Below are 26,911 nucleotides of genomic sequence, written 5' to 3'. Positions count from 1 at the left end.
CTGCTCAGGCTGTTTACTGAACATATTGCGGGCACTTGAGGGAATCAGCCGTTGTGCTGCTCTAATTGTCTTGCTCCTCTGGCAGTTTGGTGAAACTGCAATCAAATTCATTTTTAATATAACACAGCTTCAGGGAAAACTGAGGAGAGCTACTTAATTCTGTTCATCCCTATATCTTTATTTTATTTGATCAATAGCATGCTTTCATATCACTCAAATGTTGGACACAATATGAATATAATTGCATTTTTTTCTCTCTCTCTCTTTCAACAGAGCTGGGTTAAAGTTAAGTTAAGTAAAAGTTACTGATACGGTCCTGTATACTGTAAGTAATGATTCGTTTTGCCCCTAAATCCTGTGAACTTTGCTCGAATTCAGCTGAGGCTGGATTTAAAGGAATTGTTTAAAGGAATTGTTCACTCAAGAATGCAATTTTGTTGTTAATTTACTCCCCATTAGACCATCCGAGATAAAAAGAAATAAATAAATAAAAAATAAAATAAAAATAAATAGCTGAAAGTGTAGACCTCTGTGATTCATAAAATTTAAGTCATTAGCAACGAAAAAGCATATACAGGATACACAAAATCATTCCTAGTATCTCCTTACAACATATGTGATATTGCAATATATTTTATACATTAATCCAGCCATTGACTGTTCATCAGAGCTTGAGCAGCTGCTTTTGTTTCATTAGCAATTAGTAAGTTAATATATATTACCTGTCAGATATGTTACTCTGTAGTAACAGTTATATTGTTCATGCATATTATTTTGTTAGATTAATGTTTTTAAAGTTTTTTAAAACCTTGGAATCTCAAAACAACTGTTTATTTTTTTTTATATAAAACTTAATATTTAATTACTATAATACACTATATAAGTTTTCTTTTGGTTTTGTTTTTATTATTATTATTATTATTATTATTATTATTATTATTATTATTATTATTATTATTAGACCTAGTATATTACTATTATAGTCTGACTTTGGCAATGTCAGCTTTTTACCACTAGAGGGACATCATGGTTATTTTATCCTTTTATTTGAACTGCTTGAACTTGAAGCAAAATGAACCAAAGTGCATTCGCTGACAAAGACATAACATTATTTGTAAAGGGTTTCAAAAATATGACATTTTATTTATCTGGAAAATTATTTACGACGGGCACAAAACTGTTGCCGACCCGAAGTTTCCTTTTATTCTGGGATAACTGACACGAAAGAATAAGTTCTTTGTATAAACAAATCAATAAACAAAAGCAGTCTCAGTGGAAAATGACTCACAACTTTTGTATATGTGATAAATACATGTGGGGCCACTCATCATATATCGTCTGCACACAGTCGACCACATTTTCAACTCTTCAAAAGGGGTTTTTGAAGCAAAACCCTGTTTTTGGCAGCATTTTGTTGTCTTTTGGTTAGCTAATAAACCAACATGGTAGAAAGCCCTTTTCCCAAGACATCAGTGCGCTCCCATGCCAGAGCAATGCTAAAGATTGCCATTATGATTTTCATGGCTTTGTGAACTTGATGAAGATACAGATGAAGCCGCACATTTACAGTAAATGATGTCCGAAGAGAGCGCTCACGGGACACTGGTTGCCTTTTTGCTGTGCTAGTCAATCCTAGCGATGACAGATGTGTGCAAGTGAAACTAAAAGGAATAGTGTAGACCTATTCTCAGGTTATTTTATGTGTCTGAGATGTGGCCAGCCAGTGGGATGAATAAGCTATGTCTTCCAGGGTTTAGGGTTTCGGATTTTGTGTCGGCAGCTTTTTATCTGGTATAGACTCTGAATAGGAGTCAGGTCACATCTGACACCTTTCAAACATTAGAAATGGGTTTATGAAGGGGGGTTCATGTGGGGTGAGGAGACAGAGTTGATGAATGGTGCACTGGTTACACACAGATCTCGAGTTGTAATTGTGTGGAGGGTGATGCACATATGGAGGGATTCATGGGGGTTGGATGCCCACCCGTATCTGAGACACCCACTTCGTCTCGCTCAGGGAGACCCAGATGACATAGCAGCCGTGAATCTCTCAAATGTGGTTTGTTGGTTTGGCTGACAATAAAAACATGTGAAAATATGGGAATTTTTGGGAATCTCCAAGTGCTGAGGGAAATATTGTGCTCTGGTTTATTGGTTTTTGACTGATTCATATAAAAACAGAGTTATCAGTAGTTTGTCATTTCTGTGTTTTTATTGGGACGCCGCAATTCTTGAACCGAAATGTGAAAATAATTGGATTTTTCCATTGTCTGAAAAAGATTTAAGAGGCTCTCGGCCATGCAAAAGTCAATAAGTATTTTTAATGTAACTGACACCTAATATTATGAAATATGTTTGTTTTAAATAAATGCTGTTTGTCTGAACTATTCATCAAAGAATCCTGAAAAAACGACTGTTTTAAACTAATTTCTAATAATCTTGAAATAAAAATTATTTTTCTTGAGCAGCAAATCAGCATACTGTATAAAAATGATTTCTGAAGGTTCACGTGAGACTTAAAACTGGAGTAATGGCTGCTAAACATTCAGCTTTCCCATCAATGGAATGAATTTCATTCTAAAATATAGAAAATTGTAATGATATTTCACATTATTACGTACACATTATGTGGCTTTAAAGCTCAAAACAAATCATTTGTTTCTGAATGGGACTGCACAGAAAAGTGCTTCGTTTGGATTCCCTAAAAAGAACCAGTTCATAAGATTCAGACTAAATCAGACTACACTGGTCGCGCTGTATGTTATTCCATGAGCCTTGTGACAACTGAGACAGGTGTGTAATTTCTGACAAATTAACCTATATAAATGGGTTTATTATAGTAAAGCTTTTTATAATCCTTTGACATTAGCATAGAAGAAAGCATTTACAGTAAATACTTTGCCTTTAAGAAAACTCTTGTTTATTATGCCTCGATAAATCCTGTTTTACATTATCTTTTTTTTTTTTTATGGCAAAGCTGCGGGTTATCATTTCGATCCATTTCCCTTTAACTCAGATGATGCGGATTCTTGGTATTTTCTAGATGTGGTGTGATCGCAGTGGATTAAGCGATCAGGGCAATGCTTTTGTTTGTGATGTAATGGCAGCCCGTCTTGGCAGCTGTCGCCACTCTCTGCTCTTCCCTGACGCCAAGAACTTTCTCCAGGATGCGGAGACACAACAGTTGCCCTGGTGATGGCACAAACAAATAACAGAGATGCACCACTGTATCCAGTATATGCACAGTGTTTGTCAGGGATGCTGGTGTGATGGAACATGCTGGTGTAAATTATAGTGATCTTCAGTATTTTATATGAAGGCTTGGCTGTGGAAGCTATATGGTATCTTTGATACACTGATAAGAGAGGGGGAAAGTCCCTCATGAAAAATCATTGCTCTTACATGGCTTTTACCACACACTTGCAGATGCATTACCTAACTGTGTGCAGTTGTGCCAAGACTATGCAAGCCACAGCTCAGTGATTGATTGTGTAGGCCACAGTGAGCCATTTATTAAAACTGAACGACAGCTGAAAAGATCCAGTGAGAGTATGATGTAACCCACAGACCCCTAGAGGATTTACAGTAGAGCGAAAACCTCAAACCATGATGTATTGTACGAACGAACCCAGAGACCTAACAACAAACATATCTAAAAATCAGATGTGTAACAAACAGTGAGTCACGTTTGAGTCCAGGCATCGTGGATGTGAATGGTCCGTTTTGTAATCTTGCGATAATCTTATTCTACACACAATGCTCCTGGAAGTTTTATCTGAGAGTTTGTGTGCGTTTGTGTTCGTCGGATTGGTTTCTTGGTCCTCGTGGCATGATAACAGGAACATCAGCTCTGCTATCAACAGTCAAGCATTTTTGCAGTCGAGCATGGTGTGTATGCCGGAGTTGCAGAATAAATGTAGGGTTTGCTGAATGAGTTATTGGCTTTTCTTTTACCTTTACCATCAGGAGATGCTTGAATATGTCTGACAGTTGTATGAATTACTTGTTTTAGGGACAAGGTTTTCAAACTGGGGTCCAGGAAAAAAAATATTCATGTTTTTAAAAAAAAGTATCTTATGCTCACAAAGGCTGCATGTATTTGATGCAGTAAGACAGTAAAACTACAATACACAATACAGTACAATGTAATATTTAAAATAGTATTGCAATACAATATAATGTTTTTCTATTTTAATGTAATTCATTTATAATATATAATTTATTCCTGTGATGCCAAAGCTGAATTTTCAGCTTCATTACTCAAGGCTTCAGTGTCAAATGATCCTTCAGAAATCATGCTAATATGCTGATTCGGTGCTCAAAAAAAAACATTACTGATTATTATTAATGTTGACAGTTGTTGATTTTTCTTTTTTTAAACCGTGATGCTTTTTTTAAATTTTCATTTGTTTTTTTTTTAAAGATTCTTTGACTGAATGCACAGAAAAAAAGAAAAAAAAGAAAAAACCTTTATGATCCCAGACTTTTTGACTATAGTGCATAATTTGTATAGTGTATCTAAAAGTTTGTAAACCTCTGCTTTAGTGAACTTTATCTTTTTGGAGTAATTAATCTCTCTTCTTTTCAATGCATTACAAAAGAACCGTCTGTATGTATTAATTATAACTGACCAGCAGGTGGCAATATTGTACATATCTGCTATGGATTTTAACAATCACTCATTCATTGTATAACAAACAGTTATAACAATTGTGATTTGTACGTAAACTGAATAAGTCATTAATACTTAAACAAGAGTGTGTGTCTCTGAAGTGTCAGCGCCTCGGAGTCTTCCAGTCCTCATCAACCTCGGCGTCGTGTGTAACTCCACTTAATCCCATCTTTCATTAACTCGAAGATATAAACTTTGAACGATCATTTATCATCAGCCGCCATGAACTTTTTGCAGCGCGGTAGGCAAAAGTATTTTTAGAGAATGAAAGGGGCGACCTGGTGCCATAATTATAAACGTATAGTTAAAATATTGTTTTCATTACAAAGCATAACAAAAGTGCTTTTCCCACTCACTTCAAAGGGCTGCATGCATGTGAGGACTTAACCACAGCACAGGAACGTAGCATTTTAGTCTTAATGAAACACAAATGCAGAAAGTGTGCAAAGTCTGAGACGTCTAGAGCTTCTCGACGGCGAATTCTGTCAATTACCCGGCTCAGATAATTATGAGCTAAAGATGGAACATAAACCCATGGAGAACTTTGAAGTAAATCGGGAAAACGTCATGTCTGTCTGCGTAGTCTGCGTTTATTATAGTTAACTGTGGTATGGCTATGTGATTATGGAACTATATATTTAAAATCTTCTAAAATGAAAAATATATATGTATATGTATGTATATATGTATATGTAACTTTTGGTTAGGATTCATATAACAGTCTGAAGAACTTTATTCAATTAGGAGTTACAAATAGTGACTAACAACCTCAACATACACCACAATCATTTGTTTAGACTGTCTTTGATGCCTTAAACTACATGGAAACTTTGTCTTGAACAAGCACACACACACACACACACACACACACACACACACACTCTAGCCCATTGCTTTGGTGGGTGCGAACAATTACAGACAGAAATTCCTTGTCATCACTCCTGTCTTTGTTTGGATAACACTTTCCACCTCTTTCCAGGGGTTTAGCATCCCTGGTAGCTGATTTATTTCACACTGAAGGTATGCAGTGACACTACAGTAACGGATGACTGCTGCAAACACACACTCACATAGATGCTGTGCTCTTGTTTTGTCTGGATGTGTGCAGCCGCTGGTATTTTGCTTTTCAATGTTATCAAAATGTTTTGTGTGATGTAAAGGGTAGCATTTGTACGCTGCGTCTGAGGTAGATGAGGTATTCTAAGAGATTAAAGAAAACTCTTTTGTAGTGTGACTCAATAGACAGCATGTTTATGCTGTAGAGCCCTAGGTTACATACAGACGTAAACGTCTATAGTTTTGGCTGATGACTGATGTTGCCCTTTGTGCATTGAGCATTTAGGTCTGTTCTTAAACCTAGTGAGCTGCTTACTGCATCTTTAAGGATGTGTGTTAAGACCTTCTATAAACCTGAAAAAAAAAAAAAAAAAAAAAAAAAAAATATATATATATATATATATATATATATATATATATATATATATATAAATACATTTTGTGAGGTAATTGGAAGGACAGATTTTGTGATGTATTACTTGTATTATACTATAATGAATATATTGGCATCATATCGGTTGTCAGAGATTATTAGATTTATTTGCATTAATTTTTTTTTTATCGGTATCAGTCAGTATTGGATATTTGTGCATGCTCATTTCCTCCATTGTTACATATAGATTACCTTTGTCCTCCTCACATTAAGATTTTTTTTTTTATAAGTAATTTAATGTTCTAATTGCTCTGTTAAATGTGCTCTGTTAAATGTAATTCCTCAAACAGATTGCGTTCTGTGATGCGTGGGGGGATTTGTGTCCCCCTTGGTCCATTTACGATCATGTTCCTCTACGGGGCCTGGTGCAACCGCACCAGTTGCAACCCCTGAGGATGGGCCCATTCACAATAATACTGTATTTTTATTATTTTATGTTGGTGTGTATTTATAAACATTTCTCTTAGCATTGTCTGCCATATAGAATTTTCTCACCCGTTTCATTGCTTATTGGAATTGTTTTATGGATATAATCGATTCTGCAATGTAGTTTGTGTGCAAAAGTACAAAAAGTAGGAGGCATCCCTATGCTTCCCTGTGATGCTTACAATGCCGCCTACGGAGCCAACTTAGTTTTTTTTTGTTGTTGTTGGTTTTTTACTTTTACAGCACATTAAGCCAGCAAAGATAATGACCACTTTTTTCACACTGTCCATCTGATTAAAGGATTTAAAATACATCAGACTAAATTGAGTGCATCGTTAACAAGATTATTTTCAAAGCCTCACCACCCTCTTTGTCTTACGTTGTCGGAAGGCTCTAAATTCTCAAATCACAATGAAATTTGTGTCTTCATGTCATGCTTTATTTTGCAGCTTTGCTGGATCGGCAGTCCTGGCAGATTTATTAAGGAATGGCAGTGTACCGTTTAAAGAGCCTGCAGACACCTTTGTTTCCCTCTGCTTCAGTTCTTTCCAAATGGAATAGAAGAAAAGCCCACTCTGCAGTCTCTTGCTTTACTATGGCAGGAGTTCAGATCCCTGTCAGGCCGATGAAGGACTATTCCAAGTCTGAAAGTCCACTTCTGGCTCGGACATTGGCACATTAGTGAAACAAGCAGCTTTAAGCCCACATAAAAGAAGAAATTAGCCAAAGCTCTGTGGGAAAACACTTACAGAAAGACTTCCAATGGAAGGCCAATTAATTAGGGTGGGTTTTTATGAGCACAGTTTCTTGGACACTGACCCTCTTATAGAAAATGCTCAGGGAACTTGCATTGATAATATGAGCCATTGACTTTTCATAGTCTTTCATATTCTTTGATTGAGTTCACTCAAAAAAGGGCATACATTAAAGATGTATTTGAATTGCTAATAAAATTCCAATTCATTTGGATTATGCTATTTTAACATAAACAAACAGTTAAATTTAATGGGATGCATATTTGTTAGTCATACATACAAATATTGGTCTGCACTCAAAAAATATTTTATTTGAGTTAAAGCAGGAAGTAAATACAACATTGACTGGAGACCAATCTTTCTACATTTATAAGTCTTGGAACCCGAGAGTGCAGTGAATACATTGATTGGAGTCATACATAAATGAAATGGCCAAGATTTCCATAACAGTACTTATAAACTGAGTATGTTTTATCAATCAATTAATCAATAAATGTGTATTTATAGAGCACATTTAAAAACAACCAAGGTTGACCAATGTGCTTTACAATGAATAAAAATACAATGCAAATACACAGAAAACAACAAGCCCCAGGATTGATCCTTGTGGAACACCACAACCGAGAGGAATGATAGTAGATGAGTTTTGCCCCAGTCGAACAGTAAAACATCTTTTTGACAAATAGGTCCTACACAGGACTCCAGGCACGACAGAAGAATGTTGTGAATGTTCTCAACTAAATCAGTTCTAAGATCTGTTTCATACAGTATACTATATGGCTGACAAAAATTAATCCCATTTTAAGAATAGGTTTATTAATTGGTTCATGTTAAAACCGTGTAATCCAAATGAATTTACATTTTATATATCAAATACATAAATATTTATTTAGGCCTTATATTTCACAATATTTAATGTATTTTTGATCACATAAATGCAGCCTTGGTGAGCATAAGGAACTTTTAAACCTTAAAAAAAATAATTCCAACCCCGAAAACTTCAATGTTTTATGCAATTCAATTTGTATGCAATTTAAATACAGAAATCTTAAATCTAGACCTAAGCATATTTTTTTTAGAGTGTAGTCGCTCTCTTTTTGCATCTATCTGTACTTTTCTCAGCTGCTATGTCTCAGCCAACTCACATCAGCATTAACAAAAACACTGCCATATTGCCACAAGTGCCCCCCTCAGCGTTCAACCACACACCCCGCAGCCCAGTCCAAAAAGAGAGACTTTCCCACGACGGACAGCTGTGTTCTCCTGTACAATGCTGCGTGTGTGTATGAAGTGGCCTCTGGCTCTCTCTCTCGACTGGATCAGACCTGCGATGATGAATGAGGCATGTAATATCAGCACACTCGTTGGTATTTCACGAACAAGGCAGTGTCCGCATTCCCGTGCCAAGTAGACCTCCTTTTTACTCAAACACATGCTTTCCGTGCTTGCACAAAGACTCATGGGAGAAATCTCATGTTGACACCATGGAGCGTTCGCACACAAAAAGGTGCGTTTAGGAGGCTTTTAATTGTGACTGATAAGTTATTTCCCACAGGGCCCCTTCCCACATCAGCAGCTCGAACAAAAAGACGAGGCAATTGAGAGATGTAAAGTGAGTCGAGTAAGAGTTTCGTGGATGAATAGACGAAGTCTAATCCCTGCCATTAGCTACAGTTACTTGTCTTACAAGGTGCTATTTTTTTTGTGTGTCCTTCCACACGCTGTCAGCTGGCTGTGCGGTCCCAGCATAAGTGGTACGGTTGGTATATAACACCTACAGCCACAGGCACGGGTGGGAGGCGCTGACCTCACAGAATGCGGCTCACTTTACCCCGCTGCTCTGAGTTCTTGCTGGTTCATAATGTTAATGATTGTGACATGAGAACGAAACTCCCTGTGAGAAACATGCTTTGTCAAAGTCTGGCTTTGAAATCAGATTTGGTGAGTCATGCCGAAGCTATTACACGCACACCTGACCATACATCTATTGAATAATATAACAACTACATTAAATTGCTACAAACCATTAAATTGGTTTGCAGTATTACAAGTCTGCTTGCTGTTTGCCTGCTTACTGTACATAGTTTTGTTATTCCGTTTCAAAAATAAATATAAAAACATATGAAAATGTACATTTACATGAAATGTTCTCTATTTTAATATATTTTGAGATATAATGTATTCCTGTGGTGGCAAAGCTGTGTTCTCACAGCACTCTCTTTGAAATAATTTTAACTTAAATCAATCATGTTCATTTATTATTTATTTGGTAGGTATCTGCCTTACATCAGGGTCCCGCTGGCCTTGATTTAGCAATTATGACCACCTGATTATTATCCTGTACATAAACTGGTTCATGCTTGTATACACGCATTAATATATGAATAATGTTAAAGCTTTAAGTAGAAGCAGCAAAGTACAACAGGTCTTTATAGCAGGCGAGCATGCTGTGAGATAGGCACCAGTGACCTCTCGGAGTATAGAGTTGCCCATCTCAGTGCTGTTAGCTTTGTTTATCTCTCTCATGTATTTTCTCTCCTCTATTACTTCCACATCTCATTCAATTTGGGATGCCATGATCAGTGAGTGTTGGATGAAATCCTAAAGGGCATAATATAAACTGCATAAATCACCACGATTCAAACAAATTTGAATAGATTTTAGATAGAGAGGTTTTTTTTTCTTCTGTCTCCCTGTGTGGACCTTTAATCAAACCCAGCAGATGTCCTATTTTATTTTATTTTTTTATTTTTTATTTTTTTTAGATAAACTTGGTTAAAGTCTGTTAAGTTAACCCTGTTCTCTGCCTTCAATTGTGACATTTTTAATATATATTTTAAACACTTAATATTGAAATATAAGGTTAATGCTTCAAGATTTGTCACCAAGACTTGTGACCAAAAATGTCTGTGACCAAACATGATTAAATTCAGTGAATTTTGTTTTCTCTGATTGATTTAATGATTTGTCTCTAATAATAATAATAATATTTAATATTTAATAATAATTTTTAAATATATTTACACATACTTTGTCAGGATGATTGTGACTCCAAACATTCCTGTCCCTGTTTCTCTCAGAGGATCTGGATGACCTGCGAATGGAGGGGGTCACTGGCCTGTTGCAGTCGGGCAGTAAGTTCAGCCAGGGCCGCAGCTCCTACTGTTCAGAGCCCCAGGCCAAAGTCACTCTCAACATCTGCTCAAGGTGTGCAAGGTAAATATTTACCACAGCTCAATATTTACCAACAGCTCTCTACTCAATGACTTCACCACACCGGTAAAGCTCAACCTGTGACCTCCGTTTAATAAGTCAAGGGGTAAACACAATGTGAAAAATGTCATCATCTAGAATGCACTGTCATATATCTTAGTCAAGTCACGAGTCACGTATCCTGACCTCTGTTTGCTGAGAGGCCCCAGCCGAACCCCTTTCAGCCGGATATGAGGGCCACACGCTGCATTCCAACAAACTACAGTCAAAACTCTGAGAGCTAAAGGTGAATGAGTACATGTTGAGGTAATGCACATCATTCATCTTACTGAGGTGACTATGATGTGTGCAGTCATCTTAAATCCATGCATCTGGCTGTTTCTTCAACTATGGGAACTTTTGGCCCTTTGAATTGTTTGAAAATTAACTTAACTCTCTTAAAACACACTTATCATGCTCTCACTAGTTAAATTAATTTGTCAATGAACACTGACTAACTGTGACAGAAGAATTATGTGACTTATTATGTTCTGTAAGTCATGATCATTTCACCACCATGCCGTCATTTACAAAATATTATATATATATATATATATATACATATATATAATTTTTTTTTTTTTTCATAAAACGGTTGACTCCTTTGTCTCGTAAAGGTAAATTTCACAGCTACAATCTTATGCATTCTAAATACAGAGTTAAATATTTTCTCACTTTATGTATAATTTGACACCTTGACTGGAAATAGAGATAATAAATAATAAATATATAATAATATCAAAAAAATATAATAAAAATATATTATATTTAAATAACATATTTAGCATATGTTTATTTACACACTGTCTTATTATTCATACATTTAAATGAAATTTCACTGAACTCTGTTTATGCACACAATCTTTAAATGTTTGGGGTTGGTACGTTTTTACGATTACAATTTAGAAGTGTTTATTTCTCTTGTTTAGATAATCATATTTTAAAAATGTAATAATTATCTTATATTCATATTATTTACAGTTGTTTATAAAGAAGGCATTTAAAAGTAGCAGAAATAAAGGAAATGGTCACATTGTCACATTAAAATGGTTGAAGACTGTTAAAATGTGACTTTCATATAGCAACAACAACAACAAATAATCTGTTATTTTAGATTAAAAAAAAAATTACCTCATGACATAAAAGTGTCAAAAGTTGAAGAAACATTCATCAATGGACGAATACATATCTTAAAAGCATTCTAGAAAAGAGATAATCTTCATTATCACCTGTTTTCTGTTTTTATTTCCTGCTGTTTAGTTTGTGGCTGGGCAGTATGATCACATTTCACACTGTTGGCAGTGATAGGGTGACTCAGCGCTCATGTCCGATGCCAGGCTCTGATAAGAAACAATCTGTTGGGTTCAATGGCTGCCACGCTCCTACATCCACCCACATTTGTTTTGTTTGTCTCTTTCTTTTTTGCTTTTCATTTCTGCCCCATATCAGATTCACCACAGATACTTTAGGGTATTCTATACAGTCTACGAGATGCTGAACACATCTTTGCACTTTTATCACACAATCACTGTTTGTTTGTGCACTGTTTATCACATTGATTTGGACGTTCATTTGTATATATCACATCACAGGTTAAAAGGACAGGATTGTGGATATAACCCACTCCCGTTACATATTTAGATCAGAGCTTGGGTTTCTTCCATTGATCTTTTTTTGTCAGTGATGTCTGTTTCATGAACACAGCATTCTTTTGAATCCGAGTTCATCTGAATAATCCATTCATGAATCGGATTGAATCAGTACAAGTGATTCTCTAACAGATCCTATAAGTTTTGTTTGTACATCTGGAAGCTCTTCATATACAGGAGTCTTGCCAAACAGCAGCAGCTATATAATGTGTGGAAACAGATGCCCATCTCTCTCTCTTTCTGTTTTCTTTTCTGTTTCTTTGCCTGGGCATGTGGCTACTTGGAAGACCCAGGTAGCATTCTTCACATTTTCTCAGGCTCAGACTTAGGAATCCTTTTATCTGGACATTTGTTATCTCAAGTGGTCAATGAGTGAAGAACACAGTACTTAACAGCAGTCCGGAAAGTCTGGTTGTTAGACACCGTTAAAACATGTAATATTATACTTAAACCCGTCAAGTTCATTCAGTGGATTTGATGACTTATACTGTAGGTGGTACAATATCTATATGGACAATAATCTTAAAGCAAATTTGATTATAATGAAAATTAGGCTGGGTTTTACTTACTCCTGAGGCATCCTAGGTGTATTTGACTTTCTTCTTTCAGACAAGTCCAATCGGAGTTATATTAGAAATAATATAGACTCTGTCATGGCAAGTCAGCGTGTGTTGCATTGCTTCACTCCAGAAGTTAAATAAATGGCTCCCGGGTGTGAACAAAGGCCTCCTGTAGTGAATCGATGCTATTTTTTAAAGAAAAATATCCATATTCAAAACGTTATAATCACCTGAATTCACTGTTGTAAAGCGGAAGAAGTTCTGGGAGCATGATGTATGAGGTTGCGCATGCGCCGGTGAGTCTCGTGAAAACCAAGATTTGTTTACAGGATCAAAAGAAGCTACATTTCCTTACTTTAGCAAAGGAAAACCAGACTCCAGGCTTAGATCGAAATCCTCAGACATTCTTCTCTAAAAATCCTAGTTTTGTACTTGCAATTAGTGACTGTTGTTTTGTTTTGATCTCTTCGCTGCGTTTCCACTTGTGTCATCTTCTGAGAGGTGCATGCACAAATCTGACCTCGTACGTCATTCCACTGGAACTGCTTCCATTTTTACACTTTTTATTTCACTTGTTTTGGATTGAAGAAATGCAACACCCGTTGACTGCAACGATATAGGTTGAAAGATCAACGGCAATTTTTAACAGAACTCTGCCTGGATTCTCCTGAAAATATAAAGCCATATATAGGATGCCTCGGGGGGTGAGTAAAAAACAGCCTAATTTTCATTTTTGGGTGAACTAACCCTTTAATTAAGCGCATCCAAATATACTCAAAAGTTTTCTCACAAGATTCAAGTACACATCAGTCAAAGTGAAGCTTAAATTGATTTTGAAAGGTGAACTTATGTGTTTCAGTATTACTGAATATTCTGCAAGGATCTACTGACCCATAATACACCACTGTTGGAAAAGGTCATGTGATATATTCCTTATCTGCCAGTGTCTGTCATCTTCATGTGATAGATGAGGTGGTAGACTACAGCCACACATGCTTTGGAAACAGCTCATCTGGCAGTAGCACAATCGCTCTCAATTTCATCTGCTCCTTAAATTGGCAACAGATATGACACTTTTATATTATGTATGAATGAAAAAGTGCATCTGATCCATTGCAGGACATGAGAGGGTATTATAAAAGGCAATATGTTATAATTATTTATAAAGCACAGAGTAGCCTTTTGAAGAAGACCTGAGCCCCAGCTGCCAAAAGCATCCGAGATCCGAGCCCTCTCTGTTATTATGGGGGGACTGACCCGATCAAGCACAGCTGTGTGAGTCATTCACCATCATTAGTTTAATTATTAATTCCAAAAATGATGCTGTATGAAAAGGAACTGCCTCAGATGGTGGCCTAGACCAGATCAGTTTTTTTCTTCTCAAGTGGCTTCTGTATGGATGAGAAAGAATGAGGGAGAAAGTCGTAGGTGTATGTGATAAATGGATAGACAGAGAGAAAAATAGTTGTAGGAGCTTCAGTGAAACAGCAAGTCGGGTAAAGTGGAAAAAAGAGTTGTTTTCTTTTGTGATGATCATGCTTATTAGCTACCCTGTTCTCTTATTGGAAAAGGCATGCAATGGCAATGCCGAAAAATGTGAAATGAACGAAGCCTATCATTTGCTAAGTACAGCATTTGGTGATTTACAGTTCTGAAGTGAAACCACTCCAAAATAAAATTTTGTGAATACGGCATTGTTGAAGAATAAGGTATGACAATTACACTGCTGTAGGTCTTTATTTTCCACTCTAGGAAATTTGTGAGACTGGAAGGTTTTAATTGGATGCACCTACTTAAATCACCTGGTATGATCCTGGCCACACAAAATATATACACAGTATATTTTTAAGCACACTGATTTTCCCTTACTTAAAGGAATAGTTCACTCAAATATAAAGGTTTACTGAACATTTACTCCAAGATGTAGATTAGTTGTTTCCTCATCAGAAAAGATTTGGAGAAATTTAGCTATACTACACTTGCTCACCAGTGGAGTGAATGGGTGCCGTCAGAATGAGAGACCACACTGCTAATAAAAAAACATCACGATAATCCACAAGTTTTCCACCCAACTCCAGTCCATCAGTAAACATCTTGTGAAAAAAACTTGCGTTTGTAAAAAAAAAACAAAAAAAAAAGGAAAAGAAAAAAAAACTTACATCATGGCATTTTAAATTTAAACAGTCACATTTGGCCAAAATACCAGTTCAAATCCAAACACATCCTCCAGTGAAAAAGCCAATTTCCTGTTATCCTTTAACATAAAATCCACCATATTTAATTTTGTTTTGGACTTGCTGTGCTTGTAAATGGGGCTTTTTTCTGTGCATATTTCTCTACTGATTCAGACAAATTACCTTTTCACTGGAGAAAGCAATATTATGGATAGAGCAGTGGTTTGAAGTTAAAATCATGTATTTTTTTTTTTATAACAAAGCTTTGACTGGAGTTATGTCGATTACTTGTGGGTTATTGTGATGATTTAACCAGTTATTCGACTCATTCTGATGGCACCCATTCACTGCAGAGGATCCATTGCTGAGCAAGTGATATAATGCTAATTTCTTTTTTCATTATTATTATTATTTTTTTTTTTACATATATTCTGGTTAAGAAACAAACTATTCTTGGATGGCCTGAGAATGACTATATTTAATTATTTATTTATTATTATTTTTTTTTTTTTTAGTATTTTTTTTTTTTTTTGTGTGTGTGTGAAGTATTTCTTTTAGGATCATGGTAGTATATACGATGGCTATAAAGATAATTCACCTGAAAATGACTACTTTGATGCCTTTCTTCTTTTCCTAGTCCACAAAAGAAGATGTTAGACATTATGTTCATGCTATCACCTCCCTCCACCCCCCACCCCCCCAAAAAAAGGCCCATTAAAAATGTCAGCTTTTGAGATTGAGTTAATGATGAGCATATTTTTGGATGAACTGTTCTTTTACGAACAAGCTCTCTTTAGGCAAGCTCCTAACCCCAGCATCCTCTGAGATAGGACATCATAAATGATGGGTGTTTGAGACAGCTGCACAGTTCGGCGATTAGTAGATTGCTGTCAGGTCTTAAGCGTTCCCCTATGTTACGCTCTGTCTACATTCCAGCCTGCCCATATTCTCATCCTCCCCTGATAGTGATAAGACAAATAGACTGCTTTGGCATGGTCTCATCACCTTTTATGAATAGAGACTCACTGTCTCTACTTGTTCTCATCCAGCAAAGACACTGGGTAAAAATAGAGATTTTATTTGATACTGATCCATTACACAGAGTTCTTTCATAGCCTCAGCAGAGAGTTTACTCTGAAAGGAGAATATGATAGTATTTTCACTGTTATCTTCCACAGCCATCATAACTGTGGGAGAAATGCAAGCCACTTATTTGAAATTAAAACCTGTAATGCTCTTTTTTTTTTTTTTTAAGGCTTCAAGGGGACAGTTTAACTGCAAGGTCTGAAGAGGAACCAGCACCCCATGTCCCAGAGCAAGCTGTGCCAGAAATACCTTGTAAGTACCTACAGTCATCATGGAGCATGGGACAGCATTTATGTACAGCATATAAAGTCACACAAAAGACCTATTCTATATGTGTGTGTGTGTGTGTGTGTGTGTATACAGGTATACACAAATTTTGTAATATTAAATTTTGTTTTGTTTTACATCCAAGCTTCATTAATATAATCCTACAAATTGTAAATTCTTTGATAGCATTTATTTAAATGTAAATATTTTGAAACATAATACTTTACTTTTTATCAATGTGTTGCAGCCTTAATACAATTATTATTAGTAGTATTATAATTTTTTACTTTTACTTTCCACAATCTTGTTTCCAAAATAATAATAATAATAATAAAAAATAAAAAAATAGAATGTACAACTGTTTTCAACAAGAAATCATAAGGAAAAAAGTCATTTTCATTTGTAATAATATTTCGGTATATATTGCTGTATTGCTGTATTTAGCCTGAGATTTCTTCCAAAAACCTTAATTAGGTTAAGGTTTTATTAACCCTATGCATAATGTATTTTATATTACTATTATATCTTTTATTAACTGCAAAAGGCTGAACTTTTCCATGCAAAAAAATATAATAAATAAATAATACATTATACATTAAAAAATATTATCTACACACATATACTATATATATATACTTTTTAAAATTAATTTCACTTATTTATTCATTGATTTATTCGTTCATTTATTTATTTTAATATTATTCATTTATTTATTTATATTTACTTTTTAAAATTAATCTCAGTAAAAGACTATAGTGGGCCCCTCTCGACACACATCGAGATTACCTCCCAAGTAGGTCCATAGACACCCCATCCTCTTGTCTCCTTAAATCACATATCATATCAAGAAAGAGCAGATTTATGTATCATGTTATGGAATCTGCTAAAAGGGGCAGCCTGTTAAAAAATTAGTCTTTTAGTTCAAGATTCACTCAAGCTTACTGAGGAAATTTAATCTATCCATTGTCTCTTGAGGGGCATTTTGGTGGTGAATGTGGGAGTGTATTGTGAGTGTGTGTGTGGTAAAGCCTTTATTGTGTTTTTTTTTTTTCTTCTGGATCAGGTCCATTACCCACGGTGACAGAAATCCTCACAGCAGCAGAAGATCTGCAGACGGTCTCTCAGGTGACAGGGCCGGTAGGTGATCCTCACCCAGCAAAACAGTCTATATATCACTTTTCCCAAGTCATTAATATCTACAGCATCACCTCCATTGTGAACGCTGTCAGAGGGACAGTTAAAACCACTTACATCGTTCTCCAGGGAGGACCGGCCCCAGCGTGACTTGACTATTTGTCTCCATGCTTGTCAAGCTAGAGGGGAAGCTCACCTAGCCAAACCATGAATAAGAGCTTATCATGTGAAAAAGGTACATTGTGCTAGATTAAAGAGCTATTAAAAAGGTGCAGGGTTTGGATGAACACAGTCTTGGCTGTGTACCTGGTGAGAAAGCACACAACACTCAAGCTCTTCTCGCAGAGTATCGTGTTGTTGATGGAAAGGTGTTCATTTACATTCGAGAGAGAGGTCAACGAGGACACCTGTGTTGTAGAAATCCCCCATTCCATCAAATCTGTCAGCAACAGCCACCAGAGACCAGAACAGACTTCCAACACAGAACACAAGACCAGGAGTCTGGAGCCGTGCACACAAAACACGTTCTCGTGTTCAAAGACAGCTGAACAGAATGCAAAGGTCAAGTCTGTCTGTTCATCTGTCCATCTGTCTGTATGTCGTTCTTTCTGTCCATTCATCCATCCATCCATCCATCTGTCTAAACTCTAGGGCTTTTTTGTTGATAAGTCAACTTATGATGAAAATGAGCTAATTTCTTGCAGAAAACTATTCTTCCATTAAGATTTGTAACACAATTCTGCATCCTGTTTGCTGCCTGAGTTAAATTTTAAAATGGAGATTTCAAATTGTTATTGGAATTTAAAAGTGTATTCTCAATTCAGTTCTGACAGGTGCACAACCCAGGTATTTACAGTTTTTACATCACCAGGAGACACTTTTCAATACTTTGGTCACTTTTTTTGCGTAAAAGTTAATTTGAAAAACAAGGACAATTCTCATCTGTTTAGAACTCACTGCAAAAAATGTTAAATGATCCATACTTACATTACTGTACAATAATATTCCTAAATTGTCCCCATTTGTATAGATGCTAAAACCGTAACATTTTGTCACGGCTGTGTATTGGCCTTCCTGATCTTTCCTATTAGCTTGGCATGTTTATAAGATAGAAAAATGCAGTTGTTCTTGAAACAGATGAGGTTTATTTCATTATGTATTATTGCAAGAAGACAATTTTAGATTCTAATCGGCAGTGTGAATTTACCTCCATATCTGATTATAGAAGTGGGTTCTGGGTTTGGAAAATCTGGGATTCAAAGTCTAATTTAAATCCGAAAACAAGGAAACAAGGATGCCAGCTCAGGTGAAAACACATTAAAGCAAAAGGGGGAGAAATCAAATTATATAACAAATTCCAAAATTCGTCATAATTTTCATTCATTTTACTAAAACATGGTATGCAGTTTAGCCCGCATGGACTGCTGTCGTGCTCACTGTGTGGAGAGTTTGGAAAAAGTGTCAAAATTGTTGAGAAATGGGTTTTAAAAGTACTCTACAACTGGACTGATAGCTGTGTTCTTGTCATCTAGGAACCCTGCCATTGAAAAACAATTAAAAATCATTCAGACCTATGTGAACAACAACCAATCTCCTCGCATTCAGAGCCTGACTCTCAAAATCTCACGGGAATTTAACTGTATACAGGTTTCTGTCACTACAGCAGCCCCAAACTCCCTATAACCCATCGTGAAGTGGTTATTTTTCTATCAGCAGCAGAACAGAGAGTGCAGCTATAATTACAGACTAAAAGTGTTGGAAAAATCTCTTTAGGAATCTTTTAGGAGTCGTGTGTGGAGCTTATGGGCTGAGAGCTCCAGACAGAGTGGCAACATCAGACATGTGAGGCTTCTTCTTCGTCGCCCAGTGGGGACACCCAAGGAGCTGTGTCTACCCTGAGAAACCGTACCACAGAGTAAACAATGCCGTCCGGACACCGTATAGGGCCTCACACACACTTACGTCTGCTTTCTCATTCACACAGAAACATGCTCTTTACTTTGGCTTGCATATTAAAGACCTGTCTCTCTTTCTGAAAAGAGAGAGACAGAGAAAGTGTGAAAGGAGGCCCCATCGTCTATAGATTAAACCGTGCCAGTGAGCTAAGAGCGAGACGGCTAATGTTTCCCACATGGAGCGGCGTGTGTGAAAGGATCAGATCACCTACTGCTGCTTTTTAAAGCTTAATGTGGTTGTTTTCTGGTTAATTGCTTATTTGGGCTCTATTTGAAAGGCAAATGCGATTTGTCTTCCTAATATCTTATTACTAACTGGTCCTCAGGGGTTCTCTCGTCTTGTCGCCCAGAATGGCACGGAAAACAAACGTAATACTTTTATGAGCTGAGTCACTTCTTGGGACATCAATAGTCATGGGCGCTGTATCTGTGCTGATCTCCTCCTGGCTGTAACTCGTGTTTTTACCCTCATAAGATGAACAGAGCTGCTTATGGGCTCCAGGCTGCATAGAGCATCTTGGGAGACTTCAGTTTGCTTGTTGGCCTATGAACAACCTGTATTTTTACATTACTTTTTATTAATTCATTCATTTTTTTTACTGTTTCTTACTGGTTTTTATAATCTGTTTATATTATGACCTTTATTTATTATTATGAACTTTATTTAACTGATGTATTTTATTGTATATAATGAAATTACATTATATCATTTTATTTTAATATACTTATTCTTATAAGAAGCATTAAATATACCATAGAACTGAATACTTATTTGCTGTTAATCAAAATAAACCAAAATTAAAAAATGTAATGGACCAATTAATTTAAATATAATTATAATATCAATAATTACAATTATAATTTATGTTTTTAAAATTGTATAAAATGTATATATTATATTTTATTTAATTTTAATTACATTTTTGATCTGCTTATATATATATATATATATATATATATATATATATATATATATATATATATATATATATATATAAGGTTAACACAGTGACTCCAACTAGTAACTTTGGCAGGTTGAATAATTGCCAGTCTGTGAGCTGGAGGCTAAGTATAAGTTTAGCACAGATATATTTGCACTCTCTGAGGGCTTCAGAGTTTCTTTCTCCATTAAGCAATCTTTGATATTTCTCAGTTCATCTCAATGGATATGGAGCGCACCTTGTATTTGATGTACCGTAAACTCTAGTGTGAAAGCGCACAAATTGCAGTCGCTTTCTCTCACACACATACGCAGACACCAAGAGAGAGAGAGAGAGAGAGAGAGAGAGAGAGAGAGAGAGAATTGACTCGCTACATTTAAACAATATTCTTTATTGTATTTTCTTGTCAAAATAACGGCGTTCCTATAGAAGTCTTCAGCTTTTAATAACAGCCGTGTTTTCCGGTAGTGGGTGGAGTTAATGCGCAAACGGCAATCCCATTGGCTGGCGCTCACCTATTGTCGTTCCTGTTTTATAGTTCTTATTATTAGAATTCTATCATTATTATCCTATCAGTATTTTTGTTCGTTTTTTTTTCCCAATTTTTTTTTTTTTTTTGTCAGAAACATTGAATGACAGAAAAAACAACCACCTCTCAAGTTAATATATATATATTCCCCTCAAATTTTAATGAAAATAAAAGCAACATTGTCCGAACCATGGCATGCATTTTTCATGAGGTTTCGAGACAGACCTATTTTCCATTGCAGCCTGTAACAAAGGATTTCCCAGTTTGCTTCAATAAAGTAATTCTGAGTCTGATTCTGATATTTAAACAGACAGTGTTTCTAATGCTACAGGGTTTTTTTTTTTTTTTTTCAGTTTAGTTTTTTATATTTTTTATTAATCTTCTACATCCATGCATCACTTTTATTATGCAATAAGAATCTACTTTTTATGTCTTTATCTTAATACATGGTTTTGTTTTTACACACAACCTTATCAGAGTTAATGATAATGAACTGTATTGTTATACATTTATGTAGTCTTGATTTGGGTGTGTACAGTGGTTTTACATTTAAAAGGGTTGTAAATCTAGTTCAAGCAAATATTAGCACGCCATAGTCAACTTTTATCTGGTAATTTCACAACAACAAAAATGTGGTTAGTAAAAATGCTGTGTGGCTAGTAACTTTGGAAAACCACTTTGGTTAGTGAGCAGAAAGGTTAATGTCAAGCCCTGTATATATATTCTGCTATGACATTTAAATAATTGCAATACCTAAATAATGTCTCCACATAAAAATATTTCAAAAACATTACATTATTATAGAGCTGGTTGGTTCTGCTTAAGTTGAATCAAATGATCAATTTTATTGATTTCATTTTTATTAATTATTTGCCTTGTTGTGTGTGTGTGTGTGTGTGTGTCTGTCTGTGTGTGTGTGTGTTTTATTGTCAATAACAGTGAATTCATGTGACAAATGTACATTTCACTTATAAATAGTTACCCAGCAGAAAGTAGGAAGTCAGAAAAATGTCAATTTAGGATATCATTTTGAAATTCTCTAATCAGGCATTTAAAAAATAATCGGTTTTGTTTTCATTAAATGAGAATCAGATGGCATAATTTAACTGAACTTCTTGAGCCTGGCCTGGAAGTTTCATTGTTAAACTGACTGTGAAGGAAGTATTTTTTTTTTCTGTATATGCTAATTATGTTCATGTCTGTACTACTGAAATATTTGTTTTTGTATGGTTGGAAAATGTGGATATGTGTTTTTTTTTTTCTATGGGCTTCACTTTTGTTGTGACAGCCTCCCACCTTGGCAGATCAGAAATATTTCAGCTTCAACCTTTTCTATTAATATTGGCATGCTTTGTTATATAAGCCATCACACATTAATGGGTCTCTCTCTCATGTGGTTTCCGGTCTTGATTGTCTTAGTACTGGGGTGATATTAAAAAAACAGCCTTGAGGAGAGCTTGCTTTGACTGCGTGAGCTAAAACGGTAAAGTTTGGTCACGGCTGTGCATCAGCCTTCCTGATCTTTCTGATTAGGCCTGCTCATTTATAACATGGAAAAATATAGTTGTTCTTGACACAGATGATGTCTGTTTCATTATACATTATTGCAGGAAGAAAAATCCTCCATTCCACATACGAAGATTTGTTGTTTCAGTCCTCTACTGCAGTCTGAATTTACCTCCATGTCTTCTTACACCTCTAATACACAGTGGGGTCCTAAAGTCTGAATCCACATTGAATTCAATCCTGAAAATAAACACATTTTAGCCTTCCTTCCACTTTAGAATCCTTAATCCTACCCCATACCTAAACATACTGTAACAACTACTTTACTAACTATTAATAAGCAGCAAATAGGAGTTTTTAGATACGAATGTTATAGTTAGTTAATAGCAGAGATGTATAAAGTACTAGAGACCCATACTTGAGTAAAAGTACAAGTGCTCTATCAAAAAAGTGACTTGAGTAGAAGTAGAAGTGCTCTTTAAGCACCACACTTAAGTAGAAGTACTAAAGTATTCAACATTTTTTGTACTTAAGTATTGCAAGAAGTCTATTTTAAAATTTACTACTCAAGTACTGAAAGTAAAAGTAGAAATATTGTGTTATGTAGTTATTAAAGAAAGTAGTCAAAAGTTTGAACATTTTTGTTCAAAATAGTAATTGTTTTTACTATTTCAAATGATTAACCTAAAGGACAATCACAATTCCTTTGACTGTAACTTCTTGTAAACAAAAAACGGTTACTAGGGTTAGTTAGCCCAATTTGCAAAATGATGTCATTGATAACTTACCCTCATGTTGTTTCAAACCCTTAAGACATCAGAGGGTCATTTAGAATTTTTTGAAGCAAAGAAAATACATTTTGGTCCAAAAATAGCAAAAACTACGACTTTATTCAGCATTGTCTTCTCTTCCGTGTCTGTTATAAGACAGTTAAAAACAAAGCAGTTTGTGATATCTGGTTCGCGAACGAATCATTCGATGTAACCGGATCTTTTTGAAACAGTCCACCAAATCGAACTGAATCGTTTTAAACAGTTCGCGTCTCCAATACGCATTAATCCACAGATGAATTAAGCTGTTAACTTGTTTAATGTGTCTGACACTCCCTCTGAGTTAAAACAAACCAATATCCCGGAGTAATTCATTGACTCAAACAGTACACTGACTGAACTGATGTGAAGAGAGAACTGAAGATGAACACCGAGCCAGATAATGACTCGTTCACGAGTCAAGAACCGTTTCTGTCAGACGCGTCCGATTCGTGAACCGAGGAGCTGATGATGCTGCGCATGTGTGATTTAGCGTGACGCAAACCGACACACAGAACGAACTGATTCTTTTGGTGATTGATTCTGAACTAATTCTGTGTTAATGTTATGAGCCCAGGTGCAGTCAACGCCAATGACGCCATTGCATCGAGCGCAAAAGAATCGGTGAACTGTTTTCTTCAACTGGTTTATTGAATCGAACTGTCAGAAAGAACTAACGTTACTGGTCATCCGAAAACCGATGCAACCGGTTCTTGACTCGTGAACGAGTCATTATCTGGCTCGGCTCGGTGTTCATTTCTCTCTTCACAGCAGTTCAGTCAGCACGCGCACTCTTCTTAATCGCTTGATTCGCACAATGATGTGCCAGCTTCATCAAACCTGCCATCTACAGTTCTGGCTGTGGTTTGTAATGGAATTATTCGTAACATTATTATAAATAATGTAAAAAAAATATCGGAGTAAAAGTATTAAACTCAGCGAAAATATGTACCGAAGTAAAAGTGGACCCAGATAGCAATGAGTCGGCGGACCGCCGGCGGCGCTCCGGCGGCAGTAGAAGCGTCAGAATAGCATAGTAGAAGCGTCAGAATAGTAGGAGAAAAAAATAATACTCTAGTAAAGTACAGATACCGCCTTTTAGTACTTAAGTACAGTAGCGAAGTAGTTCTACTTCGTTACTATACATCTCTGGTTAATAGTGAGAATTCCCAAACTAAAGTATGTATTTTTTGGATTAGACATCCTGGAACATGAAATCAGTGGAGAAATAAAGCATACTTCTCAAATTGCACACAAATCTGATTCTCACAAAGCATTTCAGAAGCATGTCGTACGCTCTTTTGTTTTTGGCCCCTGTCTTATCTATTACTATAGCTAGATATTTATTCTTAAACAACAAAAAAGTGCATTGGTTGGTTATTAACTGCTCACAAATGCACTTTTCTGCAATCCTTGCTATCAGTATTGGAAAGACTTTCCGTAAACATTTACTTTAGCTTTCAGCAGGAAATTGATGATGTTTCTTTAATTAGGTAAGTATGGATATGCTCATTCTCTTGGCATCTGCTTTTGTCGTGGTCTTTACTGTAAACCATCTGCTCTTACTTTAGGAAGAGTCATGAGTTACTTTTATTTTAACTTTTAATTGACAGGTGATAATGAGGATCCTGTTTCATTTGTCTGTAAAATGTTTTTCAGAACTCCACGTTGAAGAAAATAGCATTGTATTATTGCTTTCTTGAGTGAAACAGCAGGGGTGGCCTCAATTTCTTCTTCTGTATGGGGTCCCTGAGCTCTTATGGGGGTCTGGGACCCTGCAGCTCCCCCTCAATTCAAACACTGAATGTAATTCAGGCAGTTTATAAGATATATGCCAGAGGAACTGACAGACTCTCCCATATATTCCGGCGAGCCATCTGGTTCATGTTTTTCACTCGTTACAAATCTCTGAAATGTTGTCCAGCTAACATAATATAGCGATAGCATTAACAAATTGTTCAGTGGTACTCTAGAACCAAGACATTTGTCAGGCAAGATGCAGAGAAACACACTCTTAAATGTCACACACCTGTCTGAAGCCTGTTATAGCAAATATACCATGCTCACTGATGGATGTTTCAATGTGATTCACATGTTTGACTTTGTTATAAACTAAATATTCAGAAGTGATCTGGTTGAATGAAGTTATTTCAACAGGTAACGTGTGGTTTGTATGAGTTCTGCGGGTTTGTGTTTTTTTTTTTTTTTTCATGTATAATCCAGGTGCACACAGTATGTCATGCTGCAGGGCTCTGTGGTTTAGAGGTTTAGAGTTTAATCAGATATTAAATTTGTTATTGTCCATTTCCCTTTTGATTTTGGCACAGCGCCCATGAACATGCATTATGTGGGTTTGCATGCTGCCAGCACAAGTAGATTTAATAAACCTTTGTGTTAGACTTAATTTCCGTTTACCATGCGCTCTATTATAGCTCCAGAGGGGAGGTTTGCTTGAGTGTTTGTGTACGATTTAAATCTGTTAGCACTGAAATTATATTTGATTTTGTTAATGGACTTTGGGTAAAATGGATGTGTGCAGATGTTTCAAGTGGCTCTTAATAGATATGAAAAAACAACTCAATTAAAAACATAAGAGTTGTCTAGAAATAAAGATAAAAAAATATCTATGTTGCTTTGTCAACTAAATGAAATGTTAAAACACTGGAAATAAATCAATGAAAAAAAAAAAAAAAAAAACACCACCAACAAAACAAAAAACAAAACAATGCAGATATTATTAAATATCACTTTTAAAAGTATAAATCATTTGTTTGTCTAAACAAATATTGTCCAACAATGACACCAGCAGGTAAAGTTACAGCGGGAGTCTGCGTCTGTCATGTCTCCTCTGAGCCCATTGAGTTTTAATAGACCCCCTAAAGCATACGGTTACCGATACCGAGCTTTGATGACTGATGAACCGAAAAAATTAAAAAATATTTAAGTTTACTATAAAAAAATATATAGGCCTAGTTTAAATCGTTACTGCTTTGAGTTAATATTTTGGAATAAAATGCTTAAAATAAATTAACTTTATGGGATCCATACTTGGCTTTAATAAACAGAATACTGAATGTAAAAATATAAAATATAATTGAAGAGTTAAAACATTTAAACTATAATTAAAACAACAGCTGAACATCTAAAATAAAAAAAATAAAAAAAATCTCCATCTTAAACTAAACTATTTGCCATGTGTTGAAAGTCGCTGCTAAGCATTAAATCATTAATTTCCTCTGTCAGACTTTGAACTCAAAGACAAAGCACAAAAAAAAAAGAAAGATAAATTATATACTGGACTGTTTTGTGGCCATTTTTATCTCTCACTTTTAGCAAACAAACAGTGGAAGAGGCTTTCAACTGGTTTTAGCAGCCCAGCCCAGAAGGACTGATGCAATGCGGTCAGTGATGTTTGCTTCCATGTGCCAGGGTGGGCCACCGCTCTTTGTAGTGACTCTTTTCCCTTGTGGCAGCTTGGTGTGGGCAGAACACAAGCCTCAGCGCTCTGTGTACATGCTAAACATCACTGTGGCTTAAGCCTGCGGCCTCCAATATGGCCGTAAAGAGCCTGCACTTGCAGATGTGACAGCAGGCAATGAGCCAAGGCAATGTTGTCCCTGTGCCGTAAATATGCACAGACCAACAGCAATGGCAAATGTTAAATCCTTGACTTTCCTTGTGGTTTTTGAACCTGCTTCCAATGAGCT

At 35.9% G+C, this 26,911-nt stretch overlaps 1 protein-coding gene across 3 annotated transcripts in view; it reads left to right on the top strand.

Annotated features, from left to right (window-relative positions):
• c24h8orf34 (chromosome 24 C8orf34 homolog) overlaps nt 1–26,911 on the top strand; it is a 75,966-nt gene that overhangs the window by 32,954 nt on the left and 16,101 nt on the right. For 2 of the 3 annotated variants that reach the window (XM_026200936.1, XM_026200938.1), the window contains exons 8-10: nt 10,423–10,558; nt 16,233–16,315; nt 17,394–17,467. In XM_026200936.1, coding sequence (XP_026056721.1) covers nt 10,423–10,558; nt 16,233–16,315; nt 17,394–17,467 — 293 coding nt within the window. The remainder of the gene's footprint in view (nt 1–10,422; nt 10,559–16,232; nt 16,316–17,393; nt 17,468–26,911) is intronic. The other variant, XM_026200937.1, reaches the window with a different exon arrangement.

The sequence above is a fragment of the Carassius auratus genome, chromosome 24 (assembly GCF_003368295.1).
Source record: "Carassius auratus strain Wakin chromosome 24, ASM336829v1, whole genome shotgun sequence".
NCBI lineage: Eukaryota > Metazoa > Chordata > Actinopteri > Cypriniformes > Cyprinidae > Carassius > Carassius auratus.
Note: the sequence above shows the minus strand (reverse complement) of the source record. Positions and strands in the feature narration are given on the sequence as shown.